The sequence below is a fragment of the Dermacentor variabilis genome, chromosome 8 (genome assembly GCF_050947875.1).
Source record: "Dermacentor variabilis isolate Ectoservices chromosome 8, ASM5094787v1, whole genome shotgun sequence".
In the NCBI taxonomy this organism is placed as follows: Eukaryota; Metazoa; Arthropoda; class Arachnida; order Ixodida; family Ixodidae; genus Dermacentor; species Dermacentor variabilis.
The window spans coordinates 101674502-101700631 of NC_134575.1; the positions used below are offsets into that span (position 1 = coordinate 101674502).

A 26130-nucleotide genomic window follows, 5' to 3' on the forward strand; every position below is an offset into this window, starting at 1 on the left:
CTCAATGTTTTATTCAATGTATGTAGACGATGTGCAACTAGGATTTAAGTCTTGTAACCTTGCTGTCTGCGAGCGCCAAGTCCAACTCGGACTGAACAAGGTCTCAAAATGGGCAAACGAAAATGGCTTCAAGCTAAACCCCCTCAAAAGTGTGCTTTTTTCTAGAAAGAGAGGCTTGATACAAGATCCTGATATTATGCTGCATGGACAAGACATACAACTCAACACTGAAAATAAATTTTTAGGCATAATACTCAACTCAAAACTAACCTTCATTCCTCATATCAAGTATTTGAAAGCTAAATGCCTTAAAACAATGAACATCCTGAATATACTGTCATATACAACATGGGGAAGCGACAGGAAATGCCTCATGAACCTCTACAGGAGCCTTGTACGATCGCAGTTAGACAACGGTGCCGTTGTGTATCACTCAGCTACACCCAGCGCTCTCAAGATGCGGGACCCTGTGCATCATCTTGGTATCCGCCTCGCCACCGGCGCCTTTAGGACGAGTCCGATTCAAAGCCTCTATGTCGAATCGAATGAATGGTCGCTCGATCTGCAGTGGTCATATTCTACATTTAATTATTTTCTGAAAGTACGTGCTAACAAAAACCATCCTTGTTATCCCACCATAAACGATATGACCTCTGCAACACTCTTTCATAACAAACCTACAGCCAGAGAGCCATTCTCGATCCGTGTGACAAAGCTGAGCGAGGAGATGGATGTTCCTATTCATGAAAATAGTCTAATGGCTTCTGCCAAGCCGTTTCCACCGTGGTTGTGGCGAATCATTGACTGTGACACGTCATTTGTGGAGGTAACGAAGCACGCTCCAGAGGCACACATTCATATGCATTTTCTGGGATCACAGTTTAAATACCCTTGTCCAGAGTATTATACAGATGCGTCTAAATCACGTGCTGGCGTGTCATACGCAGCCGTCGGCCCATCCTTTTTCGAGTCCGATGTTCTGCACCCTCAAACAAGCATCTTTACAGCAGAGGCGTATGCACTGTGGTCGGCTGCGAAACACATCAAACAGTTAAAATTACATAAGGCGGTCATATACACAGACTCATTAAGCGTTGTGAAAACATTGATGTCATGCTTCAACCACACAAATCCAGTAATTGCAGATCTTTTCTCTCTCTTATGTACTATTTATGCCTCTGGCCAACATGTAACGATATGCTGGATGACTGGACACAGAGGTATTGAAGATAACGTCCTGGCAGACCGAAGATAACGTCCTGGCAGACACAAAAGCTTGCAACATGTCCGCAGCCGTTCCGGTCTCAGACCTAAAGCCATACTTACGGAAAAAACTCGGAACCTGCTGGCAGCATAAATGGGACTCTGAAACCCTTAATAAATTCCACATAGTTAAGCCACATTTAGGATACTGGCCATCACTGACCAAGTCCAGACGAAGTGATGTCCTATTCTGTCGTCTCAGAATAGGGCACACTTACGGTACACGTAGCTTTTTTTTGAGTGGCGGGGAACGTCCAATGTGTAGTAGATGTGGGGAGACACTCAGTGTTCAGCATGTCTTCCTAGAATGCCACGAAACACAAGTCGAGAGGAAAACACACTTCACCTGGCACTGTTTCTAGGCAGAGAACCGCTATTTCACATGCAATCTACCTTAGCCTTCTTAAACGACGTTGACACCCTCCACGTTTTCTGTGCAAGAAATTCGTAACCTGGCCTCTTGTGAGAGGCCGCGGTCGTGATGTGAACCTTTGTTCTAGCACATGCCTCCAGGCCCTTGTACTCAAGGGATCAGCTGAGGCTGTTGTGCTATTCGTCAACAACCATCGCCTGTCCATTTTTATTCATGTAACGCTATTACACCATTGTTGTACATCCTATACTTATAGCATACCCTACTTCAGCCATTCTCATTTTTTTATTCCTTGTGTAGTTTATGCAACTTATAGCTCTCAGTTTTAGGCCTCTCTACAGCCACGTCACATCAGCCATTAGTCCATTCAGTACTCGTCACCGCTGCCTTGGCACTCTTTGGCCACACTTGGCCCTTGTGCCAATAAATACTACATATCATCATCACATCATCATTTTCTGCAATCTTAGAAAGTCGAGGTCCTTCTCTTGATAGGCTAGGTGCGTTGTCCGGTGTCAGGCTACCTTGGTTCAGTCAAAAGGAGCTTTCTGCAAGGATTTCGCCACAAAAAATGCATTGCAGCTTGCCTTGGCACTTATTTTCATAGACCTGGACTTTGTACCCTCGTAACTAGCCTGCATCATGCCAGATGCTAGTGTTACCAGATTTTCAACATGGACTTTGTCAAGTTTACCGAAAGGAACGTTTCCAGGTATGTGCGAAATGCTGAATGTGTAATAGCAGTGATATAGCTTCCTCTTTAATTAATTACCTTGTTTGGGAAGCACCACCTTGCAGTACCCTGTGAAAGGTGTGATTCACTGCACCCTGTACTCTTGGATTCAACTTGTGCGCAAAAGCTTCGTGGATCCTGAAAATGCTTTGTGAACCTCTATTTAGGAACCATAACGGCAAAGAACTAAATCGTTAGTCAGCACTACTTTTGCTTGAATATTGTGCACTCTTAGTCGTAGTAGGCGTTCTGTGGATGTACTGATCGGCTGGCCAATTGGCTGCCTATATGCCTTTCATATTATTGTGTTAATTTTCTTTAATTCTGTCATGTTGAGTAGTGCGTATTGAATAGCATAAGTTGTTCAAGACATGAAAGCTTGGACAAGCCAAAGCGCTTCCGCCTGACCCATGCCTCTTGACTTGGTTGTTATTCGCCGGATCATGTGGGTTGCTTGGGCTGATGTATTCTTAAGCTTGTGAACTAATATTGTGTTGGTGCAATCCGACTGGAAAACCATTCCCAATATCTTTATGCTTTGAGAAGGAATGATGGTGTGTCCCTCCTGTTGTATGTTGATAGTGGGGAGTCGGATGCGTGCTTCTTTCGCGGTGAGACCAGGAGTTGCTCCATCTTTTGGGGGGTGCAGCTGAGGCTGCACGACTTAGCGTGGTCACTCACCAAGTCTACCGCTTCCTGCAAGCGGCTCTCCATTGCCCCGATTGGCCCTGTGAATGACGAAATGGTAATGTCGTCGGCGGAAGGCCTATTAGGGCGATATTGAAAAGGAGAGGGGATAACACTGCGCCAACCCTGTAAGAATGGGTTTGTGGCTTGGTCCCTGACCTTTAGGTCGGCTTTTCTGAGAGGAAATCTCTGATATAGGAATACGTCCTGGCCTCGCAGCCCAGTGTGTTTAGCCAGCATACACCGAGTGCGGCTGCGAAGCACCTGAACAAGGTGGCAGTCAGACCTACAAAGTGGCAGAGGCTGCTAAGAATCTCCGGATCTGTACAGGCTGCCAATGAAAATTGAACCTGGGAACACTTAGCATGTGACACCTCAAGAGTGAGGCTTGCTGAGTGGGGCTCTTTGAGGTATTATCAGGCATTACACAAGATATAATTGGTGTGTAATGAGGTTAGGAAAACAGGATGCTTATACAGAGCTGACTGATGGCCACGTCCTCTGCTACAGAGGTCTTCCAGGTAAAATAGACTATAGGGTAGGGTTTCTAATTCATAAGGACATGGCAAGCAATATTGATGAATTCTACAGTATTGGTATCCGTAAAAATGTTTTCGGTTAACACTTCTAACGGACCAATCCCTCTTGCAATATTGTCAAGCAGCTGAAGACCCACTTTTCTGTATCGGAAGTTCCTCGACTGTTATTGTTGGTTGTGTCTATTGTCATTGAACTTTGTGTAATCGCATTGAATGCGCGTCACAAATTGCGTAGTACTTTGTGGAAGGCATGAAGGCATCGGCAATGCAACTGGAACCTTTGACGAGTCATGTTGTTGGAATCTCAGCGCTGACGCCCGTTGTTGCAATCGGACCGCTGGCACGAGTTGTTGCAACTGGGTAGCAAGCCCCAAGGGTAGCGTTGGCCTGGCGGCCTGGGGCACAACTGGAAGCATCCGAAGGTCCCGGCAAAGCATGAGTCGACTGGTAACAGAACAACTTGTTTATTCTAGCATCGCAAAAGAGCGGGCGGTCAGGTCGACCGAAGTAGAGAGACGGGAGAGCACGTAACTCAACTGAAGAAATCGGAGCCTCTCTCGGCGTCCGGGAGCAGCTGCTCTTATACTCTCGGAGTCGAGGGGAAGAAGGAACGCCTCGATAGATGCGCACGTGACGGCGCCGCTCGGACACGTTGAGACGAGTAGGTGACGCATCCGCCGGGCCGGCGCCGATCAGACCTCCTCGCTTCACAGTTGGGGGAGCTCCTCTCCCCGGCTGCCGCGCTTTGACAAGCGTGGGCACCAACATGCACACACACACACGCGCGCACACGAAGACACGTGGCATTGGAACATGCCTGGACGCGCTTGGCGGGGAGGCGTAGCGGCGGCGTCGAACGGGCCAAAATGTCCGCCGCTTTGAACGAAGCCCCGGCGTCCGTTGCATCCGCGCCGGCTATACCGCGCGTCGTAGGCGAAACGTAACAATGTATAAAAGCCGATGCACTTGACCTGCAGGTGACACTTCGATGATCAATGAGTGGGCACACCTCTATCATTGTGTTGAGTATCACTGGTTTTGCTGGGCACAGGTTTGCCCAGAGCGTTGTGCCACTTTGTTTGTTCAAAGTCACTGTGACAGTATTAAAAAAGGTTAGCAGTCATCTTAATAAAAGTTAAGAGCAGATATTGGTATGATCACATCGATTACAGCTAGTAGGAGCCTACTCTGCAACCTCCAGTGATGATAATATTGATAATATTTTATGATAATATTTAATTAGCAATGAGAAAGGTCCAACCTTGCTGTACTGTAATCATGGGTGACATTAATGCAAAAGTGGGGGGAAATTGGCTGGGATAAAGGGCGACTAGCAGCTATGGCATCAACTCTAGAAATAGTAGACGAGATACGTTAGTAGAGTTCACGGAAAGGAATCGGCATCAAATTATGAATACCTTCTTCTGGAAGCGCAATAACACGAATTGGGCCTGGAAAAGCCCTAATGGAGAAAGGAGAGATGAAATTAATTTCATAATCTGTGCCAACCCTAGTGCAGGATGTAGAAGTGTTGGGTAGGGTAAATGGTAGTGATCATAGGTTTGAGAGGTCTAGGATTGTTCTCAATTTGAGGAGAGAAAGACCAAATTAGTTCAAAGGAAAAAGGCCAGCCAGCCTAGACACAGAGTAAATGTAGATTACAAGACTGGTAATTGGAGATCAATGGGAGAAGCTGCTCAGGGATATTAAACAGTGGCACATACCGAATGCCACTTACCCAGTGGCCCAACTCGGTGTCGAATTTTGGTGAATAGCAGCACATAACTAATGTTACATGCTCAATGACGCAAGTCGGGCCAGCGGTTCGTTTTGAAGCCCGCTCCCGCAGCACAGCAGCCAGATGCTCTACCCATGTGACCATCGACTACACAGTGACTCAAGTTGGCACGAAAGAGGTTAGGTGCATGTACGTACGTACGTACATACATGCACTAACATACATACATACTGCTAACTGGGTTAAAGTCTTTAAAAAGTTAAAAAAAAATTACCGACGATTACGTTACTTCCTAATGCGAAATTTGAGCGCAGCAAATCAGCTGTTTCACCTTTTCGATAGATTGAGGCAAAGAAATCGAGCAACACATGTATGCGCTATCACAGAATTTTTTTTTTATATTTCCCGTACTCCTGGATCATCTCGACGGCGGCGACGGTAAGCTTCTGCTTCGGCGGCACGCACCTCTGGATTCTGACGGCGACGGCGCTGGGCCTCTGCTCTGGCAGCTCGTTTAGCAGCAGCAGCAGCAGCAGCAGACGGAGGACTTCCATCGGTCGTCTCGCTCATGGCTCAGAAAGAACTGGCAGATAATTTCGCAGTGGCGAACGGCAGCGGCAATTTCGGCTCGGGCGGTGCACATATACAGATCCGCCGCCACCGATCTGGCTCTCTGATTGCCACCGCACAGGGCGAACGGCAGCGGCAATTTCGGCTCGGGCGGTGCACATATACAGATCCGCCGCCACCGATCTGGCTCTCTGATTGCCACCGCACAGGGGTTGCATTGGAGGAGGAGCGAAGAAAGGAATTAAGTTCGAGACGGCGCTTTGACAACCGGAGACTCGCAGGAAGAGGGGGGAGGGGGGCGGCGTGTACACCCAGCGGCAAACGATGGGGGCAGAAGCGCGCGCAGCAAGCGGACAACACGATAAAGGGAGGAGGGAAGAGATAGCAGCGACTGACTGATGCCGCTGACGCCGATACAGGGGGGGGGACCCTTTCCTCCTCTTTCTGCATGGCGGCGACGGTGTTCTATGCAGTCACGTTATCTTGACTCTCTAGCGGTGTCAGCGGCATCCAGCGGTATCAGTCGGTCGCTGCTAGCGCTGGGGGGATGAAAGGGGGGCGGAGCTGGTTACGAGGCCGACGACGACGCGAAACCCAGGAACGGACGCCAAAGAGCTGCGCTCTAAAAAAATTTTGGCAAGCAATGTAATGGGTAGTGCAGGTAACCGACGGTCTAGCAGGGTTACAGAATGAGTACCGATGGAACTGATGTGCGATTGCGGACAGCAGACAACGATGTAGTGTGACGAAATAAAAAATTTGCAAGCACAGGATGGTATCAACTGGCACAAGACATGGGGTGATTGCGGATCCTACAGTGGGCATTAAATAGGTTGATAGCGATGACCTTAGGATCTTGCAAACACTTTCATTAGTTGGACTACACCAATAGCTGTAGCATGTATGACATGAAAAAGTGTCCATATGTTCTACTGTCATAAGCCTTCCACAGAAAAAGAGGGTGCCCTGCTTTCTAGTATTCAATGTGGAATGTCCCTTGTAGCCCTTTAGGAATCCTGCACCGAAAGGTTATTTCGTGTTCCATGGCTATGCCTTGTACTCTGCCTCTGCATATTTTTCATTGTTGTATTTACCTCTTCTCGATGTAACAGGACTGCAATTACCCTAATTTTTTTGTGCAGGCCTCACAAATGCGATGAGCCTAGCTGATAGCATCGCTGCCAAAATGGAATGCCACGGCCCTTCCAAGATTGTCTGCCAGGTCGAGGTTGGCATGCAGTGCAGCTCGCCTCTGGTTGACAAGTCTGTCGAGTGCTTGTTCAAAGCAATGACTGAGTCTAGGAGTGTGCAGACTATGGAGACTCTGGATCAGTTAAGCTTGACTTCAGGTGGGTAGTGACCAGCACTTCTCTTATGTTAAGGCATTTTTCCTTTCTAGGCTTATAGTGAACTTTGTGTCAGCAGACCTGACCGCTGGAGTGCTTGCCGAAGCGTCATCACGCCATATGAAGACAGATTCAGGTTGTTTACCAACCGGGAAAACGGGGAATTCTCAGGGATTTTGAATAGTCTGGAAATATTCAGGGAAAACTGAAATTTGTCCTTCTATCAGGGAAATTTGCTGTAATTTTATTAAAAGGGAACGAAAGTTGTGGTTATGCTGGCTCGAGTAACAAAGAGGAATCGTAACGAATCTACTTTAACTCCTGGAGGAGGTGCCATTGTAAAGTCAACAACCGGCTTTCCGGACGCCTGATAATTCTGATAGCTTCGTGGGACCACCACGTACCCCATAGAGTCAACGTCTGACATTTTAGACGTAAGAACCCTTCACTGTCCGATTTTCCAGACTTTTTTACCATGACCAAGGTCTGAAATGGCATTAATCACACAATGCCGCCACCGTCGCCCTTGTGATTACTTCCCCGCCTCTAACGGCGCTCTAGCACTGAGATCCGCTTGTAGCTGTAGCCGCCATTGCGGCAGCGCTAAGCCCAGCTGCTTCAACGTTCGCTGTTAAGCTTCTTGCCGTTTGGTGCCATGTTTTTCATTGAAAGAATTCGTCACTGTCAACAATGCGACTCTGCCTTTGTGGTCCTTGCTATTAGCTCCGAAGCTCGGAAAGCACGGCGTGTTGCATAAGGCAGGTTGCTGAAAGTTATCTTTGCCTTGGTACAGTAGTGTTACGTAGTGAAGCATATGCAAAAGTATTGCTGTCAAGTGTAACAACCATCAGAAGGGCAATTGTCACGGGGCACAGTATGTATTCCTTAATTATACGAGTGTACACTCGCCATCTCCCATCACAGTACGAGCACCGATACGCCTAATAAGTGCACTAGCATGCATTCATAGCTTTTTAGCATCTGCTTGTGGCAAATTGAACCCTTAAAGGGACCCTGAAACGATTTTGACGATTTTGTACAAACGTACTGAGTTGATAGAGTAGGTCCTTCTTATCATTAATTGATGCATCTAAGTGCTCCGCCTAAAGCATGTAATTTATTATAAGGTTTCTAAAATGTACATCGCTGCCGATCGCAGCACCACCCTGCTTGGTGGAATTTTCAGCCGCCCCTACCCATAAGATGTAAATCAGCCAATTTACGTCAGTAGGGCGAGCTGTCTGATTGGTTGCCCAGGGCCCGTCATCAATCATTTTTCCATCTTTATGGTGGACGAATGATGTTTTTAATAGTTGTAATGTTAGTTAATTTGTTTCTATAAAAAGAAAATAACAGAAAGAGAATGCACAAGAACAATTTCTCTGTACACTTAGGCACTTCCGGCACACAGCAAGCGTCGTCTGCTTGTGTTACATTGTGCTCCATTTTGATGAGAGCTCCGTGGTTAGAGTCGGTCTCAATCTTTTCGCGAGCATTATGATTTGACTTTGTTGCGTTATGGATGGCAAACATAGCGACTAGCAGTATGTCAAGCTGGGACATTGTGTACCTCTGCGAGGCAGCAGACAAGCGGACTGGCTGCAGCGCGTCGGACTGCTGCTATTCAATTGGCGCCAGGATTTGCGTGTTTGCAGCCGTGACTTTACACCGGAAGATTACTAATGCAATCTCGTTTTGCGAGTCCGTTATTAGGGTAAACGCAAGTGCAAGGAGACAGGGCCTGGCCATTTGACTGCCATTTCATGGGATGAGCAGGAGTGCAAATTGTGAATGGTTTGCATGGTGCAGCCACCTGGTGGCACAGAGCTCAACCACACACAGTAGCAGTAACAAAATGGATTCTTCTTTGCTGCTGGTGTAATTTTTTTGCAGGAGTGTAACCGTTAACACATTGTTTTTGTAGATGTTTAACGTATGTTATACTTGGTTAGAGCAATATTAGTGCTTTGTTTGGCTGGTTAAGCTCTGCGCCAACAGGTGGCTGGACAGTGCAGACTGATCACGCCGCTCATGTACGTCTATGCTAAAGTTCCTTCATCAGCTTGAGTTTATGCCTCCAGCCAACCGTCGAAACACCCAGCCCGCCTGTCGTTGCCAGAATACCAGACACGTTCGGCACTGTTACAGGATGCTCGCAACGCACGGTGCTTCGATAGCTCTCGCTTGGGGTCGACTGCCATGCAGCTGGCAGAGAGTTTGGAGAGGCTTCGCGCGCTTGCTGCTAAAGAACCGTAAGTCGACGACACGACGTGCCATCATGACGCAGAGCCAGTGAAGGTGGAGCTTAGCCCCCATTACTCGTCGAACGAGTTGAGAAAATGCGTGACTATGCAGGAGGGTAACTTGTAATCGTCTGTAGCTCTCTTAATATGAGACGTTTCATACCAATTGTGCTGCGAATAATTAACTTTAGCTGTACCCTACGCGTCTACAAAATTTGTCCGAACCATTTCAGGGGCCCTTTAGGGCAGAAAAGACATGCATTTATTTTGTTGAACTGGCCAATTTTTCGGATGTTTTTGCGGCCCCTAAGGAGTACTGAAAATGTTAGGTTCACTGTGCAACTGACCAAAAGGATGGTTCAAATGGTTCATGAAGCGAACGTGCGTCGGAAGGAGGACGAGAACAGAAAGGACTGACACATTGATGAATGAATGGGAAAGGAGGCCTGCCACCGCATTGTTGAAGAAGCTTGAGATAAACAAAGTGTATTGGCTGACGTCGAAATGCAGATGTCCCTCCTTCAAACCAAAATAAACTCTTTCAAGCAATGAAACGCAACACTGACGCATTGTGCACGGGCTGAGAGTATGTCTAGACAGCTGAGGGTGACCTAACAGCTGTTGAGAGAGAATCTCACTTGTGACAATGTTTAAACATCATACCAAGGAGCTTGTAATCAATAGATAGAAATAGCCCATATTCGAAAATATTTGCTTCTGTATGCATCTCATTTTTATTTGTATTTGCAAACGGTCGACTCGATTCGCAATTGGTCTTACAATATTTTTCGAAGGTATTTTATTTGCTGAGCATCTCACTAGCCACCCCCCCCTTTTTTGTTTGCTTATTGAATAATGTAAGCACTGCTCCTTATTATAAAAACTGGAAGTCGCTTTTTTATTTTTTAACATGCTTACATCTACTTAGGGCAGGTAGTGACTGCGGATCCGGATCATGAGACTGAAATAGTCAGAAGAATAACAATGGGCTGGGGTGCCAGTAGTAACGTTGCCACAGGCGCTCATACATCTTCAAAACGCCTGCGTGTGTACATTGTGGGTCAGTATGGAAAGACGCGCACATGTTGGAACGCAAAGTCCTAGGGATAACCAGGAGCCACTTGTGACCATCAGGCTGGTAGTTGCGTCGATACAAGAGGTTATCCCAGACAACAAAATGGATAGCCTGGCGATGCAGGGAGCAGGAGATGGGAGATGCAGGCGAGCCAGAAAGGAGATCCAAAAGAGAGGCCACCCCAGGATCCTTGTGCTGTTCTGATGCGAAGGTGTCGATGTCGATCGAGGATACTGCCTTAATGGCGGAGAGGGAGGCCTTGTCGGCTGGCAGCGAAGAGCGGGACAGAGCGTCAGTGTGCTTGCGACCTGAGCGGTATAGACATGTATGTCGTATTCTTGAATGCGCAGAGCCCAGCGGGCAAGGCGTCCAGACGGGTCTTTTAAAGAGGATAGCCAACAAAGGTTGTGATGGTCAGTAACCACATTGAAAGACCTGCCGGATAAATAAGGGCGAAACTTCCAGAGTGCCCAAACGATGGGCAGGCATTCTTTTTCTTTGACGCTGTAATTGCGTTCCGCTTTGGTCAGCGCACGACTGACGTAAGCAGTGACGTACTCGGAGTAGCCAGGCTTGCACTGCGCAAGGACAGCACCAAGGCCAATACCACTGGCATCAGTATGCTGTTCAGTTGGGGCGGTGGGGTCATAGTGTTGCAGTATAGGCGTAGACGTCAGGAGACGGTGTAAGGTCACAAACGCGGTGTCGCATGCAGGAGACCAGGAGGATAGGTCATTGGCACTAATTAAGAGTTGTGTCAGAGGTGATATAATCGAAGTAAAATTGCGAACAAAGCGTCTGAAGTAAGAACAGAGGCCGATGTAGGCGCGGAGTTCTTCGAGCGTCTTAGGTGTCGGAAACTCTGCCACAGTGTGAAGTTTTGATGGGTCGGGGCAAATGCCGTCTTGTGATACGATGTGACCTAGAATCATGAGCTTGCACGTGGCAAACTGGCACTTTTTCAAGTTCAGTTAGAGGCCTGCGTTGGTCAAGGACGTCAACACTTGCCTAAGGTGAAGAAGATGCGTGCTGAAATCAGGGACGAACACAACGATGTCGTCGTGGTAGCACAAACACGTGCTCCATTTTAGGCCGCGCAAGATATTGTCCATCATTAGTTCAAACATAGCAGGCGCATTGCATAGGCCAAATGGCATCACATTATGTTCGTATAAACCATCTGGAGTAATGAATGCAGTTTTAGGGCGATCAACTGCTGACATCGGGACCTGCCAGTAGCCCGAGCGTAAATCCACCGAAGAGAATTCAGCGCCTTGCAAGCTGTCCAGACCGTCGTCAACGCGCGGTAGAGGGTAGATGTCTTTTCGCATGATTTTATTAAGACGGCGATAATCGATGCAGAACCACCGATGATGCCCACGGGCTATTGGAAGGTCGAGTGACGCTGCGTTGAAGCATGTCGTCCATGTGCATGTCGTCCACCTGACGCTCCTTGGCGGATACGCGGTACAGGTGCTGCCGCAATGGCGTGTTGGAGCCAGTGTCAATGTGGTGGCTGACAGTTGACGTGCGACCCAGAGTAGGCTGAGCGACATCAAAAGAAGAGCGGAACTGGGCAAGCAGGTGAAGAAGCTGGGAGCGCTGCTCGGAAATAAGGTCATTGGCAGTGAAAGGTGTGAATAAATCAGGTGATGGTGGAGCAGAAGTGGAAAGTGCAGAGAAGTCAGTGAGCTCTGCATACGAAGTATCCGGCACGTCAGTTATAAACATGTCATCAAGAGGCCGAACATGGCCAAGTGCTTTGCCACAAAGAGCCGTCAGGGCTTAGGAAGCGGATTGAAAACAACGATGGCGCTGAAACCGGCTGAAATGTCAAGCGTGGCGAAAGGGAGGGGAACGTCTGCGGGTTATGAAGAGTTCCGAAGGAGTGAAGAGGACAGCGCCTTCTGAGACAGTGCTACAGCAGACGGGAACAACGGCACACAAGTACGGTGGTATGGCGATGTCTTCCCGAAGAACTAGCTTAGCGGGAAGAGAAGTGGCGCCGAAGAGGGGCACGTCACACAGAGGGCGATAATTCAACTTCAGCACGTGCACAATTGATGACTACATTATTTCGCGAAAGAAAGTCCCACCCAAGTATCACGTCGTGAGAGCAGGACTGCAGAGCCACAAACTTCACAATATAGAAAACGCCCTGAATAACAACTCTAGCTGTGCATGCTGCTGGAGGCTGAACTGGCTGGGCGCTTGCTGTGCGAAGAGAAAACCCAGAGAAAATGGCACCGTAACTTTTCGTAAAGCGCGAGAGAGGCATTCGTTTAGGACAGACACGGCTGCTCTAGTATCAATTAGCGCAACGTTAGGGACGCCCTCAACAGTAAGTTCAAGAAAGTTTGAAGGCGACAATGGAGGAGTTGTACAGATCGATGGCGACACAGTTCCTGCCTGCTGAACTGTGGCGCATAGTTTTCCGCTTGCGTGGGTGAAGGGCGCCGACGCATGGGGGACAACGAGCGGTGATGCAAGGTCTATTCGATTCAGCCAAGTTTCTCTGCACCTTCTGCACCTATTCACGGTGCACTGCACCTAGACCCTCGATTCCCTAAGGTGCAGCAGTGCACCCTGCACCCCCGTGCTCGATTGAACGGGGTGCAATGCAAGGTGCCGCCGCGGTGCACTGCACCCTTGAACCTTGCAGCGGGTGGGTGCAGCCCGGCACCCCCTGCACTTTTTCTTTTGAAGTGCCGTGCACCTTTTTCTGAATCGAACAAACCTGCAGAGAAGGTGAACGACGTGTAAGGACCGGGTGCTCGGCTCGTGGCCTGTTCGACTGCCGACTAAAATAAGTGTCGTGGAAAGGCTGCACGTCAGCGGAGGTAGGCGACTGCACAAACCCATCAGAGTGCAGCATGCGGCGACAGCAGAGTTGTGCAACATGGCCGGGAATACCGCAGGGATAACATACGGGCCTGCTGTCTTGCGTGCGCCAAGGATTAGCAAAAGCAGGAGCAGGTCGATGAACGGGATGATGAACGGGTGGTAGCGGCCGAGGATGTAGCGCAACGAGTGGTTGACGAGAAGGCTGTGCGGCGACAGATGCATAAGTAAGTGGCGTGGCGACAGGCTACTGCTGATGCTGCATTGGTACAGCCTCGGCAACTTGGTCTTCAATAAACCGCCGGAGCGTAGGGGCGAGCTGTGTAGGAGGCTGTTGTGGCAGCAGCTGCTGTTGGGGTAGCTCAGCGAAGGGTAGTAGAGAAATCTGACGTGCAACTTCCTCCCGCACGAAAGCTTGGATTTGTGTGAGCAAGGGGGAGCGATCAGAGAAGGCTATCATAGAAGAGAGGGCCTCGCCAGCCACTGAGGGGCGCCTGGTCAACTCGCGCTGCCTCCTCAACTCATTGTAGCTTTGGCACAAGTTTATGAGCTCTGTTACGGTGCACGGACTCTTGGCGATCAATATTGGAAAACGTCATCGGCGATGCCCTTCAAAATGTGCTTCAGTTTGTAATTTTCGGACATAGAAGCATCCACACGTTTGCATAGGTTAAGAACCTCTTCGATATACAGTAGACTCTCGTTAATTCAAACTCGAAGGGACCCCAGGATTTTGTTTGAATTATCAGGAAGTTTGAATTGTCGGAGGTTCTCGCATATATGACTCTGAGCAAGATTACAGCGCACATTACAATTAATTATCCACTTAAATCATATTTGAAACATTTCACTCTTTAATTACACAGTAGAAACAGAGCAGAGGTGAAGGATCCAGAACAAGTTTAATGGAAATCTATGGCTGACTAGACCGTTTGAAGAAATCATGAATTGTTGATTGTTTTTTCTTTACATGTGCATTAAGAACAAAGTTCTCTATTCCATTAAGAGCAGCCAGTTGTTCTTGAGAATTTTCTTCTACAGTCAGATATTTGCGGACCTCGGCAAGGTAGTGGAAGGCCTGTGCTCCTGTCACAGAGGATTGCTCTTCTGATTCCTCTTCACTTTCGCTGCTGTACTGTGCTGGCAGCACCTCAGCCACCAAGTCGTCCAGGGTGTCTTCCCTGCACACGCAGTGGTTATCATCGGCAGCCGCAAATTCACTGAGGTCAGCAGCTATGTTGTGTACTTGGAGTGCAGAAAGCACTAGCCTTGCTTCATCGCTCTCCATTTGGAGGCAGTCTTCACCTTCATTTCGAGCGCAGTCAGGCAAGGTATCACTGGTGTGGCCTGGTATGCGGAAGGCATGCTGGAAGCAGTTCCGTATCGTTGCCGATGTTACTGCACTCCATGCGTCAGCTAGCATTCCCACAGACGACAGCAGTGTTACGCTGTACGACATGGAATTATCCATGCATATTAGCATCCTCTTAAGGAGTAGCTTTCTGTAGTTTATCTTCAGACATTTGATTACCCCCTGATCCAGAGGCTGGAGGACCGCTGTTGTGTTTGGAGGGAGGAATTCACGACGAATTGCCTCCAGCCCCTCCACGTCACCGTGAGCGGGACAATTATCCACTATCATCAGCACTTTTCTTTTATCGCGCTTAAACCGCACGTCAAGTTTCCGCAGCCAATCCTCAAACAAAGATTGTGTCATCCATGCACGTGTATTTGCTGCATAAGAAATGGGAAGAGTTCGGACGCCTTTAAAGCATCTCGGATGCTTTGATTTGCCAACAACGAAAAGTTCGGGCTTGTGACTACCACAGTCATGGCACAAACCATGACTGTGAGCCGCTCCTTGCTCAGCTTTCCGCCGGTGCAACGTTCCCCCTTGCGACACAATGTTTGCTGAGGAAGGCACTTGAAGAACAGTCCCATTTCGTCAGCATTATAAATGTCAGCTGGGGAGCATTCAAGCAGTAGGCTCTGAAGACGCGTCTGCTGCCAGTCGGTAGTAACCGCCTCATCGACCGCTGCCGCTTCTCCACTTACTGTTTTGAAAGTGAGGCCATGTCGCCCCTTGAATCGCGACACCCATCCATCACTACACTTGAAGTCTTCAATTCCAAAGCGCAAAGACAGTTGTTCGGCCTTCTCTCGCAGGATTGGTCCACTTACTGGTAGACTGCAGCTCCGAGCACGCTTCAGCAGAAGAAAAACTGCCTTCTCAAGCTCCGGATGCGCCGCCTCCCTAAGCCTTTTTCTGTCGGGAGCGAAATGGCCTGCGTTGTTTCGCAGCTTGTCTTTCGCTTTCACTATCGTTGTCAGCGTACTTTTTGTGATTCCATACTTCAATGCCACAGAAGTCTTCTTCGCTCCAGCCTCAACTTCTTCTATGGCTGCCAATTTTTCTTTCACAGAAAGGGTTCGGTACTTCCCCCGCGGAGACATGATGCTACCAAAGCGGGCGACCGACCAGGGAAAGAAAAGCGCGAGCGGTCACGTGATTCGGAATCGGCCGATGCTACTCGCGTCACTTTCGCACCTTTTTTTTTTTCCTTTTCTCGTGCTCTTTGTTTTTACGTCAGGTTTTACGTCAGTTTTGAGCGTTTTGACAAACGCACGTGGACAGTTGTAATTTCCACAAGTTTTGAGGGTTATGTGTTTTAATTTCGAACTTCCTGCTTTGAACTGGCTAGCAAGCATGCTAGCAAGCCACGGAAAGTTGAGCAACAATGTGCCCTTCGGGAGGCTTTTGTTTCGAACGTTTGTTTGTTAGGCTCTTGTTCGCTTTCTTTTATTTTTTTAGGCCATAGTGCGCTTATTTTAACATTTTCCGCTGTTGTGGTGATATAAGAAGTCAGATTTTTCACCAGTGGTGGCAACGATAGCCGATAATTTTCCGGTATGGACAAGCAAAAAGTATGAATTAACCGAATTGCGGTGTTTGAATTAAGCGGCCTTAAAATACATTGAAAACATGGCGAACCAACCAAAAATTTGATTTTTGTTTGAATTAACCGAAAGTACGAATTATCAGAGTTTGAATTATCGTGAGTCTACTGTAACGGGTGAATGTTTCACCAGGTTGTTGCGCTTGCTGTCGTAACCGCTGCTCGGCGCGCAACTTGTGGATGGCGGGGCGACTGAAAACTGCAGCGAAACTGGTCTTGAACGTGGAGCAGGACTGAAAGTCGGCTTCGTGATTTTTTAACCACAGGTGAGCCACTCTCGCAAGGTAGAAGATGACGGCATTTAACATGGCAGTATCGTCCCATCGATTGTGCAAGCTCACCCGTTCGTAGGTAGACAACCAGTCATTGACGTCGTGTTCATCTGTAGCGCTGAAAACCGCTGGATGGCGTTGCGGGACAGTTCCAGAGCAGGCTACGGAGGGTGGCAGCGACGTCGGCTGGGGAGAGTCGGGCATAATGGGAGGCAGAGTCCGAGACCGGAGTTCCAGGGTAATGGGTGTACTGAACAGTTCCGAGGGTAACGTCTGTTCGTAACCGAGAAGGCAGGTGACGCAGAGCAGGAACAGCTGGTTTTCCGAACAGCTCACACTCATGCTAAGCACTGGCAAATCCGGTTGGCCCACTAGTTGCACTGCAGGCATGGAACAGACGATCTGGCTGGCCTTGTTCTTGTGCTCTTATTCATTACACACCACAATGTCTTCAAGTTCACTGTCAACAGGGTAGCCATTGCACAACAAAGCTTCCAGCGAAAATCGATCGTTGCACTGTTTTGCTTTCTATTCGCAGAATGCACTGCCACAATTCTACTGTATGAATCCATCCATCTTTATCTAATTGTTTTCAGATGCCATTATAAAGTCAAGCCCTGACGTTTTATTTTTGCACTCCCAGCAGTATTAACATTTGTTTGCAAAATTGGCGTGTTGGCCACAGTAATGCAAAAAACGATGATGGTGTTGCCATTTTTTGACAACTACAAACAATAAAACTTTATTTTGTTTCACAGTACACATGTTAAACACAGGAAGATTGCACCAAAAGTACCTTGCGACACCTGACCAAGACACAACCTCTGATTTGTTATTCAGGTGCATGCGGTTGCAGCACAAGATTTGCAATATGGTTTGCAAAATGTTTAATTGCATTAAGTGGAATTCGAATGCACTTAAACCTCGATACAACGAACTTAATTTTAACTTCATTACCAATGTGAAAATATCGTGTGAAGATATTGTCGACGTGGCATGAAACCGTGTCATTCCTCGCCAACTCCCAAATTCCTTAAAATGAACTGCTTTCCGATTCAAATTTGCTGTTTTCTGGGCCTGTCCAAATATTTAGACTTTTCCATGGTACTACCATGCACTCCATAGGGTCCTTTTACAACAACGACCGAAATTTCAAATGTTTCAAACTCTTCTCATTTGATTCTTGGGACTTTTTCTCATGATCGCAAGTCAAAAGGCACCGAAAATGCAAGGAGCATCGCATCGCCATCATTCTATTTTCCTTCAGCCTCAAACCAGCATTGCATACACACCGCATGCCAGTTCATAGCTTCCATTTCCAGTACAGCCTTGACAGCAGGCACTGCTTGCTGAACTCTCTCGCGAGCCTTTGTGCTGTCATTGCTGTTGGCACACGTCAGTCGCATAGTGTCGGTGGTACTGTGTGTATCGCCTCTAGTGTGCACTGGGGTTAGTTTCAGCTGCATATTGTCATGTAGTAATGCACAGTGCAGGATGCACCTGCATGTATCAGACGTTTCTTGAACGCTATGGATGGTTATATCCGCTGTCTGTTGTCACCGAACCTTGTGTAATTTGATTTCATGTATGCGCGTCCTGAGCTGTGCGATAACATTTGTTAGGCGGTGAAACGTGGTTACCCGATAAACATAAACGACTACAATTGTCAATATACCACGATGCTAGGCTTAGCCACTTCAACAACCGATCGTCTTCAGTGGTTTCATCGCCAGCTGCTGACAGTGGGGCCGAACACCACCTTCGTCAACCGCCTCCAACTGGAACAAGCCTACGAAGCGAGAAATATTATAGCAGGTTGATGATGGAAAAGAAAGCCACCATTAGAGGGCAAGTGCAAAGTGGCCTGTCGCTGCTGGATGTCGCAGAATTAGAAAATTTGAAGCAGACAATATGACACTAAACAAACGAGGTGAAGGTTTGTATCCTTGTAATTAGCCTGCATCACTCCAGATGTTAGTGTTGCCAGACTGTCAACATGGACTTTGTCAACTTTACCGAGAGGAAGGTTTCCTAGTATGTGCCAAGTGCCTTATATGTAATAACAGTGATGTGGCTTCTTCTTTGATTAATTACCGTGGTGGGCAGGTAGCACCTTGGTTAATCATGTCAAAGCTGTGATTCACTGCACGCTGTACTCTTGAATTCAACTGGTGTACAAAGGCTTCGTGGGCCCTAAAAATGGTTTTGTGAACCTCTATTTGAGAACAACAACTGGAGAGAACTAAATTGTTAATAAGCACTACCTTTGGTTTAATATTCGTAGACTGCACATGTCTCACACAACTAGGAAAGTTGGGTCCGGCAACAAACTCGCCCTAAATTGTGAGCACGCACACTCTTTGTGTCAGCACCCTTGTTCCAACTGTGCATGCAGCACCTGGTTGTCATCATTATCACCAGTTGCCCGTGTGGGAAGGCTCTTCAGTTCAGTAATAGTCTCAGTACCTTAGGCTTCCAGTCGCCATTTGACTTTTTTTTTTTTCAGGGAAGCCGCTCCTCAGAAACCTTTTTTTTTTAAATATTAATGCTAGGTAAACAAAAATTGTACCACTTATATAGCTTGATATCCTCATTTCAAATCCGTTTTTAGTTTTAGAATAGCTTGATGCTTTCATGTCCTAAGTGCCATGCATAAGTGAGAAACAGTGCATGTTTGTGCAGCTACTGGACCTAGCAGTTGGCATTATATACCAGTGCAAAATGACTTTTCTTGTCCCTAACACTCCACCGAGTGCTAATAACCAAGATAATACAATTCCCTTGACAGGCGACATTTTGAGAGAATTTCATATCTGATGCTTCACTTTCAGTGGCTGGTACCCAAATGTATTGAACATTTTCATTCTCAAAAATAAACTGATTGCATTAAAACCTAGATAAATGCATTGTACATATCTTACAGATTATGCACACCAAATTTGGTCTTCACTGGACCAGACTAAGCCCATCAGATGTCATGAACAAATACCATGTTTGGCCAAAAATATGAAGCTGAGAAAAACACACTTGAAAGTTATAAAAGTTATTTATTTGTGTTGTAGCACTGAAATCTATATAAAAATTGCACATAAAGCAGGCCAAGGTATCTAGATCCAGTGCACAACTTTAGAATTCACCTGCACCGTTTGTTGTTCTCTCACTCAGAGTCTTTGTGAGCACCATGCTGACCCACTTCCTGTGCTGTTACTGACCCAACCATAGCCTCCTCTATTTTTCTGTGCCTGCTCAAAGGCTGCTGAAGCGCCGTCTGAAGGCAACGCCCCTTTGCTGAATTTTTCTGCGGGGCGGCGCTGCCAGCCCTGGGGAAGGCACGTGCGGGTGTGCGGGCTGCGGTGATCAGTCGGCGCATTGTTTGCGTTGTGTTTACGCAGCGTTTTGCGTGTGCCAAGAGCTATGGCATACTGCTGTGTGCCGGGATGCAAATCAGACGCGAAGCGGAAAGTGCCAGAAATTTAATTCCATGAAATTCCTAGTGACAACGACTTAAGAGTGAAGTGGCTGCAAGTGATATCCAGAAAGGACTGGGTGCCGAATACCACATCACGCTATTCAGTCGTTTGCAGCAAACATTTCCTCCCTGACGACTACAAGGAAGGATGCAAGACTAGGAAGCTTAAAAGAGGTGCGGCACCGAGCGTGTTTCCAGACTATCCAGGGTATATGCAACCACCTGCGAAGAAGTCCCGGAGCAATGCTGTTTTGAGAAAACAGGATGCTACCGTTTTGCATTCCACGTCCCTTGTCTGTGCTACTGCAAGTTGCCTGCCTCGCGATGTCACTGCCGACTTTCCGCTACCGACTGCATCGTCCCCCGTCCTTGACTCCTCGAACATGGATGTTGCAAGTGGTGACGATCGGCTCCACATCGAGCCCTGCTGCAGTTCAAAAGATGAAGCGACCCAGGCAGATGTTCGCAGCTCGACGTCTCTTGTGGAAAGCCAGAAGTGGCGACGAAAAGAGCGCGACATGAAAACTCAAATAGAGCGACTCAAACGAACTGTAGACAAGTATAAGGAGGAGCTCAGGCGATTGAAAGAGGAGTGCAATATCACTGCATTTGCTGGTGTTGTCAAAGCGGCGGGCGAGAAGCACTTGGGTGCAAGCATTCTCGTCGATCAAATCAAGAATTTCAGTAAGACCAGTCCTACCTGGTCTGAGCTAGTAGTGCGCCACTGCATTATTCTCAGAAATCTATCAACCCAGGCCTACGAGCATATCCGCAAAGAAGGCATCTTGAAGTTGCCAAGCCAGTCAACCCTACAGAGATACCTAGGAGTAAATTCTGGTGATGTAGGGTTCACCTCCCTTGTGAAACAACGTCTTCAGGCGGAGGTAAGCAACCTAAAAGCCGAGCAAGCTAAAGTGTGCTCCTTAGTTGTGGGTAGGATGCGGATTCAACAGAGACTGCAGTACAACAAACAAAGAGACGCGTTTGTGGGAGTAGTTGATCTGGGAAATAGACTTCAAGAAACAGCTACTGGTGAACCTGTTTTGGCCAACTCACTTGTTTGTTTTGTGCTAACAGGGTTGTCGGTGCATGTTCGAATACCTGTTGGGTATTTCCTTACAAGGAATTGCACTGGACAGGATCTCTTTCCATTGATAAAGCTTGTGATAAAGGAAGTTGAAGTAATAGGCTTTAAGATTGTGCGCATTGTGTCTGACAATCACAAGATCAGTGTCCATGCATTTCAACTTCTGTGTGGTGGAAGCTTGAGCCATTGCACACAGCACCCTGAGGATCCAAAACGAAAATTGTTCCTCGCTTTCGACCAGTGCCACATTATCAAGAATGCGCGGTCCCACTTCCTTGCCAGGGACCTTGGAAAAGATGAAGTGTCTTCCTCACACCTGAAAGAACTGTACCGGGTGCAGCAAGACAGCATTGTTAAACCGGTTCGCTTTTTAACAAGGAAGCATGTTTTCCCATATAATATAGAAAAAAATTAATGTGTCAAGAGCTGTGCAGGTTTTATCACCGCCGGTCACTGCTGCACTTAAGCTTCTGAAAGAACAAGCTGGACACGCATGCGACATAAGTTTTGCTGCTGTGGGGCCTACAGTGGAGTTTATGGATATGATGCACAGCTGGTTCCTGCTGATGGATGTGAGCAATTGTGCACAACAGATTGATCAAAAACTTCCATATAGCAGGCAGTATGACAGTGCTGAAGATGCACGTCTAAACTGGCTAATGACGTCGTTAAGTTACCTTGAAAACATGCGACGTCATTGCCAAGCAAAACAGTTCCTTAGCAAGGAAACTTATCAAGCTCTTGTTATGACAACAACATCAAATGTGGAGTGCGTCAAGCACCTCCTTGCTGTTGAAGGCTTCAAGTTCATTCTGACAAGAAAATTCTCATCAGACCCAAGTGAATCATTCTTTGGATGGTTAAGGCGATCTGCTGGGAGCAACGATCAGACAGATGCTCGAGCAGTCCTCTCTGGTGTGGAGAAGGTCTTGAAGACTGGCTTAGTTTCAGCTTCGCTAAACAGCAATGTTGTTGACAGTTCAAACCGGTCACTTGGACCCCTGAGTAGTGAGCCTGCAGTGACCCAGCATGTGGATTCATTTCCACAAGAGATAAGAAGGCTCCTTGGTGGTCTCCTCAACAACCCAAAAAGCTTGCTGCCTACACCAGACACTGCGGCACTCTCCGTCTTAGGAGGCTACTTGGCCCGTGTTGTGCAAGAGAAGTTGGACTGCAGCTCCTGCAGTGCTCTTCTCACACGACCTGCCTCATCTGCACCCAGCGACAGCCTGATACGACATCAGGACAGGGGAGGGCTTTTTTATCCATCTGCCGAGTTTGTCTATGTGCTTTACACACTGCGAAAGTACATTGAAGTGATGCTAGAGAAAAGGAGGTTTCTGGCAAAGCCCCTTCAAGCTGCAGTCTCAACTGCCGTGGATGTCCTTTCAGAACATGGGGCATTAAAATGTGCATGTGCACGCAGTGACCATCATAAAGAACTTTCAAAACTTGTTTGTGCACAGTTCTTCCGACCAGTATTCACAAACTATGCCTTGTCTGTGACAGATAGGAGGGACGTAGTCAAGCCACTTACATCCAAGCCGCTTTCTAGGAAGTTGCTGAAGCTGTGAGATGTGTTTGCCCTTATGACTTTTCTTGCTTATGACAGTAAAGTTCTTGCATGTCGACTAGATGTGTCTTGCCTTTTGGTTCCGTTGCATCATTACCAGGCAAAAGTCGGTGGTAAACACACAGATAAGGAACGCTTTCACAGCAGCCTGCAAAAAACATCTTCGGAACATGAGATGGTGTTCACAGGCAGACTCTTGTGCCATTGAGAAATACCCTCATATAATGTTAGTTAATGAGGTAACCTAAGGGGTCTAATGTTTGTGTGTTTTTATAGGGAACTAGCGAAATGAATAGCATCGCCGGTGATGAAGTCGACAAACTAAATGTTCACCTTGGAATCGCTGCTCACAATTTGCTTGGTTATCCAACTCCTCATTAACGTATACAAATTCCATCCCGATCCTTCATGTCCCAACTGCCCTGCCCTTTATGCCAACCTATTTGCCCTGTTGCTCTGTAATGGGGTTTCTTTCCCACCTCCTCCCATACTGGCTGGACTGGCTTGGAGCTGAAAGTGAACGGCGCCTGCTCGTGCAGCAGGCCATCGACATCCTAGGCGCCTGTTTTGTGCCTGAATAAAGTCTTGTACTACTACTACTCATTTACGTACGCTTGCATATGTATGAAAGCAATATATAGGTAGCCAACATCGTGACCATTCTCCCACATTATGTATGTTTGGAGAAAAATGGAAGCTGCGCTGTAACAAAGCGCAAGGTCCTCCACGCTACGTATTACTGCTGCGTCGTCTGCTCAACCCAGGGCTGCAGGCGCCACCTGGGAGCGGCTTCGCATACTTGCGCAAACAGCACCTGCCCAGCTGCCATTGACCAGGCACAGAAAAATAAAGGAGGCTATGACCCAACCCAAAGTTATAAGCCACTGCTTTTGCAGCAGCGAGGTGCACTTTCTTTGTTATGACGGTGAACAATTTATGGTGCATCGGTTTTGGCAAACCATGAACTGCACAATATCGGACGAGTTGATTGTGTCCAGCTCCAATTGCGCGCGCTGCAACCACTGCCTTAATTCACGACAACTCTCTCTAGGGGTTGCCGAAGGGCGCGCTCCACCGTTAGCGTCATCTGCGGGAGGTGCACGCCGTGACGAATACGTTGACGAGATAACGGACGTGGTACACGCTGCATTGTTGCAACACAACTGCAAAAATGACGCGAGTCCTTTCCGTTTTTTGGCCAACTCACGGATAAAAAGGTTGCGCAGTCTGCACGCCGGACATGCCGCGGTGCCCACCAGTGTGTTCGCGGCGCCGATCTCGCAGATAAAGGCACCTGCCGTCTACTCGTCGCTATCTTGATTGTCGAAGATTCTCAACTTTTTCTCCGATGCGCAGACAAATTCGTCAGCACTGTCAACGAATCTTGAGCGGCCGGTTGGCACTAAACCGTCGAAAGCGTCGCCATCACCTAGGTTAGGCCTAGCTGCAGCGGACGTCTCCATTGCATGCCGCTTGACTTTGCGGCGAGTTCCCTTGAACTTGTGCTTCGACCGATACTGTCGAGATAGAAAATCGCGTTTCTTCACGGGATCCATCGAAACAAGGAGCATAAAAATGCGTGCATGCCTGGGAACACGTCGCGAGAGCTGCACGTCGCAGGAAGAGCAGACAAGCTGTGGCCGCGTCGGGCACTAGCAGCCAATGGCGTGGCCTGAATCGCACCACGTGATTTAAAAATCTAGTGAAAGCGCTTGGTTTTGGCAGAGAAATGTTTTATTATTACTTCCCGGGGAGATCGTGACGGGGCAAAGCTGACCTCGGACAGAAAAAGCGTAGGCCATGCTGCCTTGCACAAGCCCAGTGGCTTGCGATGCCGCGATTTGACGCATCACGCGCCGGAAAATGGGCCAGATTTGCACCTTTTCTTGCCACCTCGAGTGCTTTCACTGAGTTTATTTATAATTTCCCGATCATTTACGGCTCTGATTTCTTTACATGTGAAAGAGGAGGGGTCAATCTTGCTGAAACAGTCGAAAACCTAAAAATGACTTTTTTAATGAAAATCGCTGTTTTTCAGCCCGCGTCTCCCCTTCATGTAGCCATGATGTGACCATTGTTTTTATGTACATCCCACATTCCATGCCGCCGAGGCAATGCCAGTGACAGGCTTCAAAATACCTAAAAATTTGCCAGCTTCGCCTCTTTACAGAAATGTTACTTGGTGAAGCATAGGCAAAAGTATTGCAGTGAAGCATAACAAGTGTGGGAAGGGGCTATTGCCACGGGACACAGTTTGTATTTCTTAATTATATACACACGCATCTGCTATTGTCACAGTATGAGCACCAATATGCCTAGTACGTGTACCGACAGGCCTGCAGAGTGTTTTCGAATGTGCCTGTGGCGGATTAAGGCTCACTTAAGGGCAGGATTTATTTTTTCCAACTGGCGGATTTTTCGGACGTTTTCGTGGCCCCTAGAGAGTTCGAAAAATACGGCGTGGACTGTGCAACTCACCAAGAAGGTGCTTCAAATTGTCCTTGGGGCGAACGAGTGGCAGAAGGAGGACAAGAACAGAAAGGACCTACGCATTGGGGAATAAACAGGAAAGGAACCATGCTGTTCCGCCATTTTGAGCTCAACAACAGTGTTGGCTGATGCCGAGATGGAGCTGCCCCTCATCCAAACCAAAATAAACTCTTTAAAGCAATGAAACACAACACTGAGGTGTCGTGCACGGGCTGAGAGTATGTCAGGGCAGTTGCCGTTGACTTACGAGCTGTTGAGAGAGAATCTCAATTGTGACAAAGTTCAGGCCTCATACCACTGAGCTTGCTATCAGTTGATAGAAATAGCTCATATTCAAAAATATGTGCTTCTGTATGCATCTACTTTTTACTTGTACTTAGAATGTCCAACTCGATTTGCAATTTTTTTCAAAAACATCTTATTTGCTGTGCATTTTACTAACCCCTGCCTTCTATTCTTTTTTTGAATGACATAAACACTACTCCTTAGTATTCATATTGGTATAACCCATCTTTTGTTTAAATTTTTTTTCATATGCTTACTAGAGAGTGACAGCATCAGGCAATATGGTTTCAGCCCGTCTTGACATAAAACATAGTTCTGCATCACTCAGAGAATTTTGCAAAGGCACTCTGGGAAAACCTGCAAAACTCTGGAAATGTCAACTTGCTAGACACCCTTCTGTAGGCAATACAGAACAAAGCAAAAGAATGCAAAGTGTATTATACAAAGGAAATACTTATCTACTCGCATAATAATTTCACTTTTTTGTCAAAAACGTTGCTGCAAATTTCGGGGTGCGATATTACGCAGGTTAAATTTTCCGCGAAGAGATACATTTTTTTTTTATCCCACATTTTCTGCGAGATGACAA

The 26130-nt window shown here is 47.4% G+C and overlaps 2 protein-coding genes and 1 pseudogene across 2 annotated transcripts in view; all 3 read left to right on the forward strand.

Annotated features, from left to right (window-relative positions):
- The window catches only part of LOC142590485 (uncharacterized), a 98085-nt gene that overhangs the window by 52386 nt on the left and 19569 nt on the right, over positions 1–26130 (forward strand). The gene's annotated exons all lie outside the window — the stretch shown is intronic.
- Positions 7049–26130, forward strand: part of LOC142590487 (uncharacterized) — a 38442-nt gene continuing 19360 nt past the window's right edge. Inside the window, exon 1 of the mRNA XM_075702648.1 lies at positions 7049–7252. Coding sequence (XP_075558763.1) covers positions 7060–7252 — 193 coding nt within the window. The 5' untranslated portion in view covers positions 7049–7059. The remainder of the gene's footprint in view (positions 7253–26130) is intronic.
- On the forward strand, positions 20490–22767 carry LOC142590765 (uncharacterized; annotated as a pseudogene).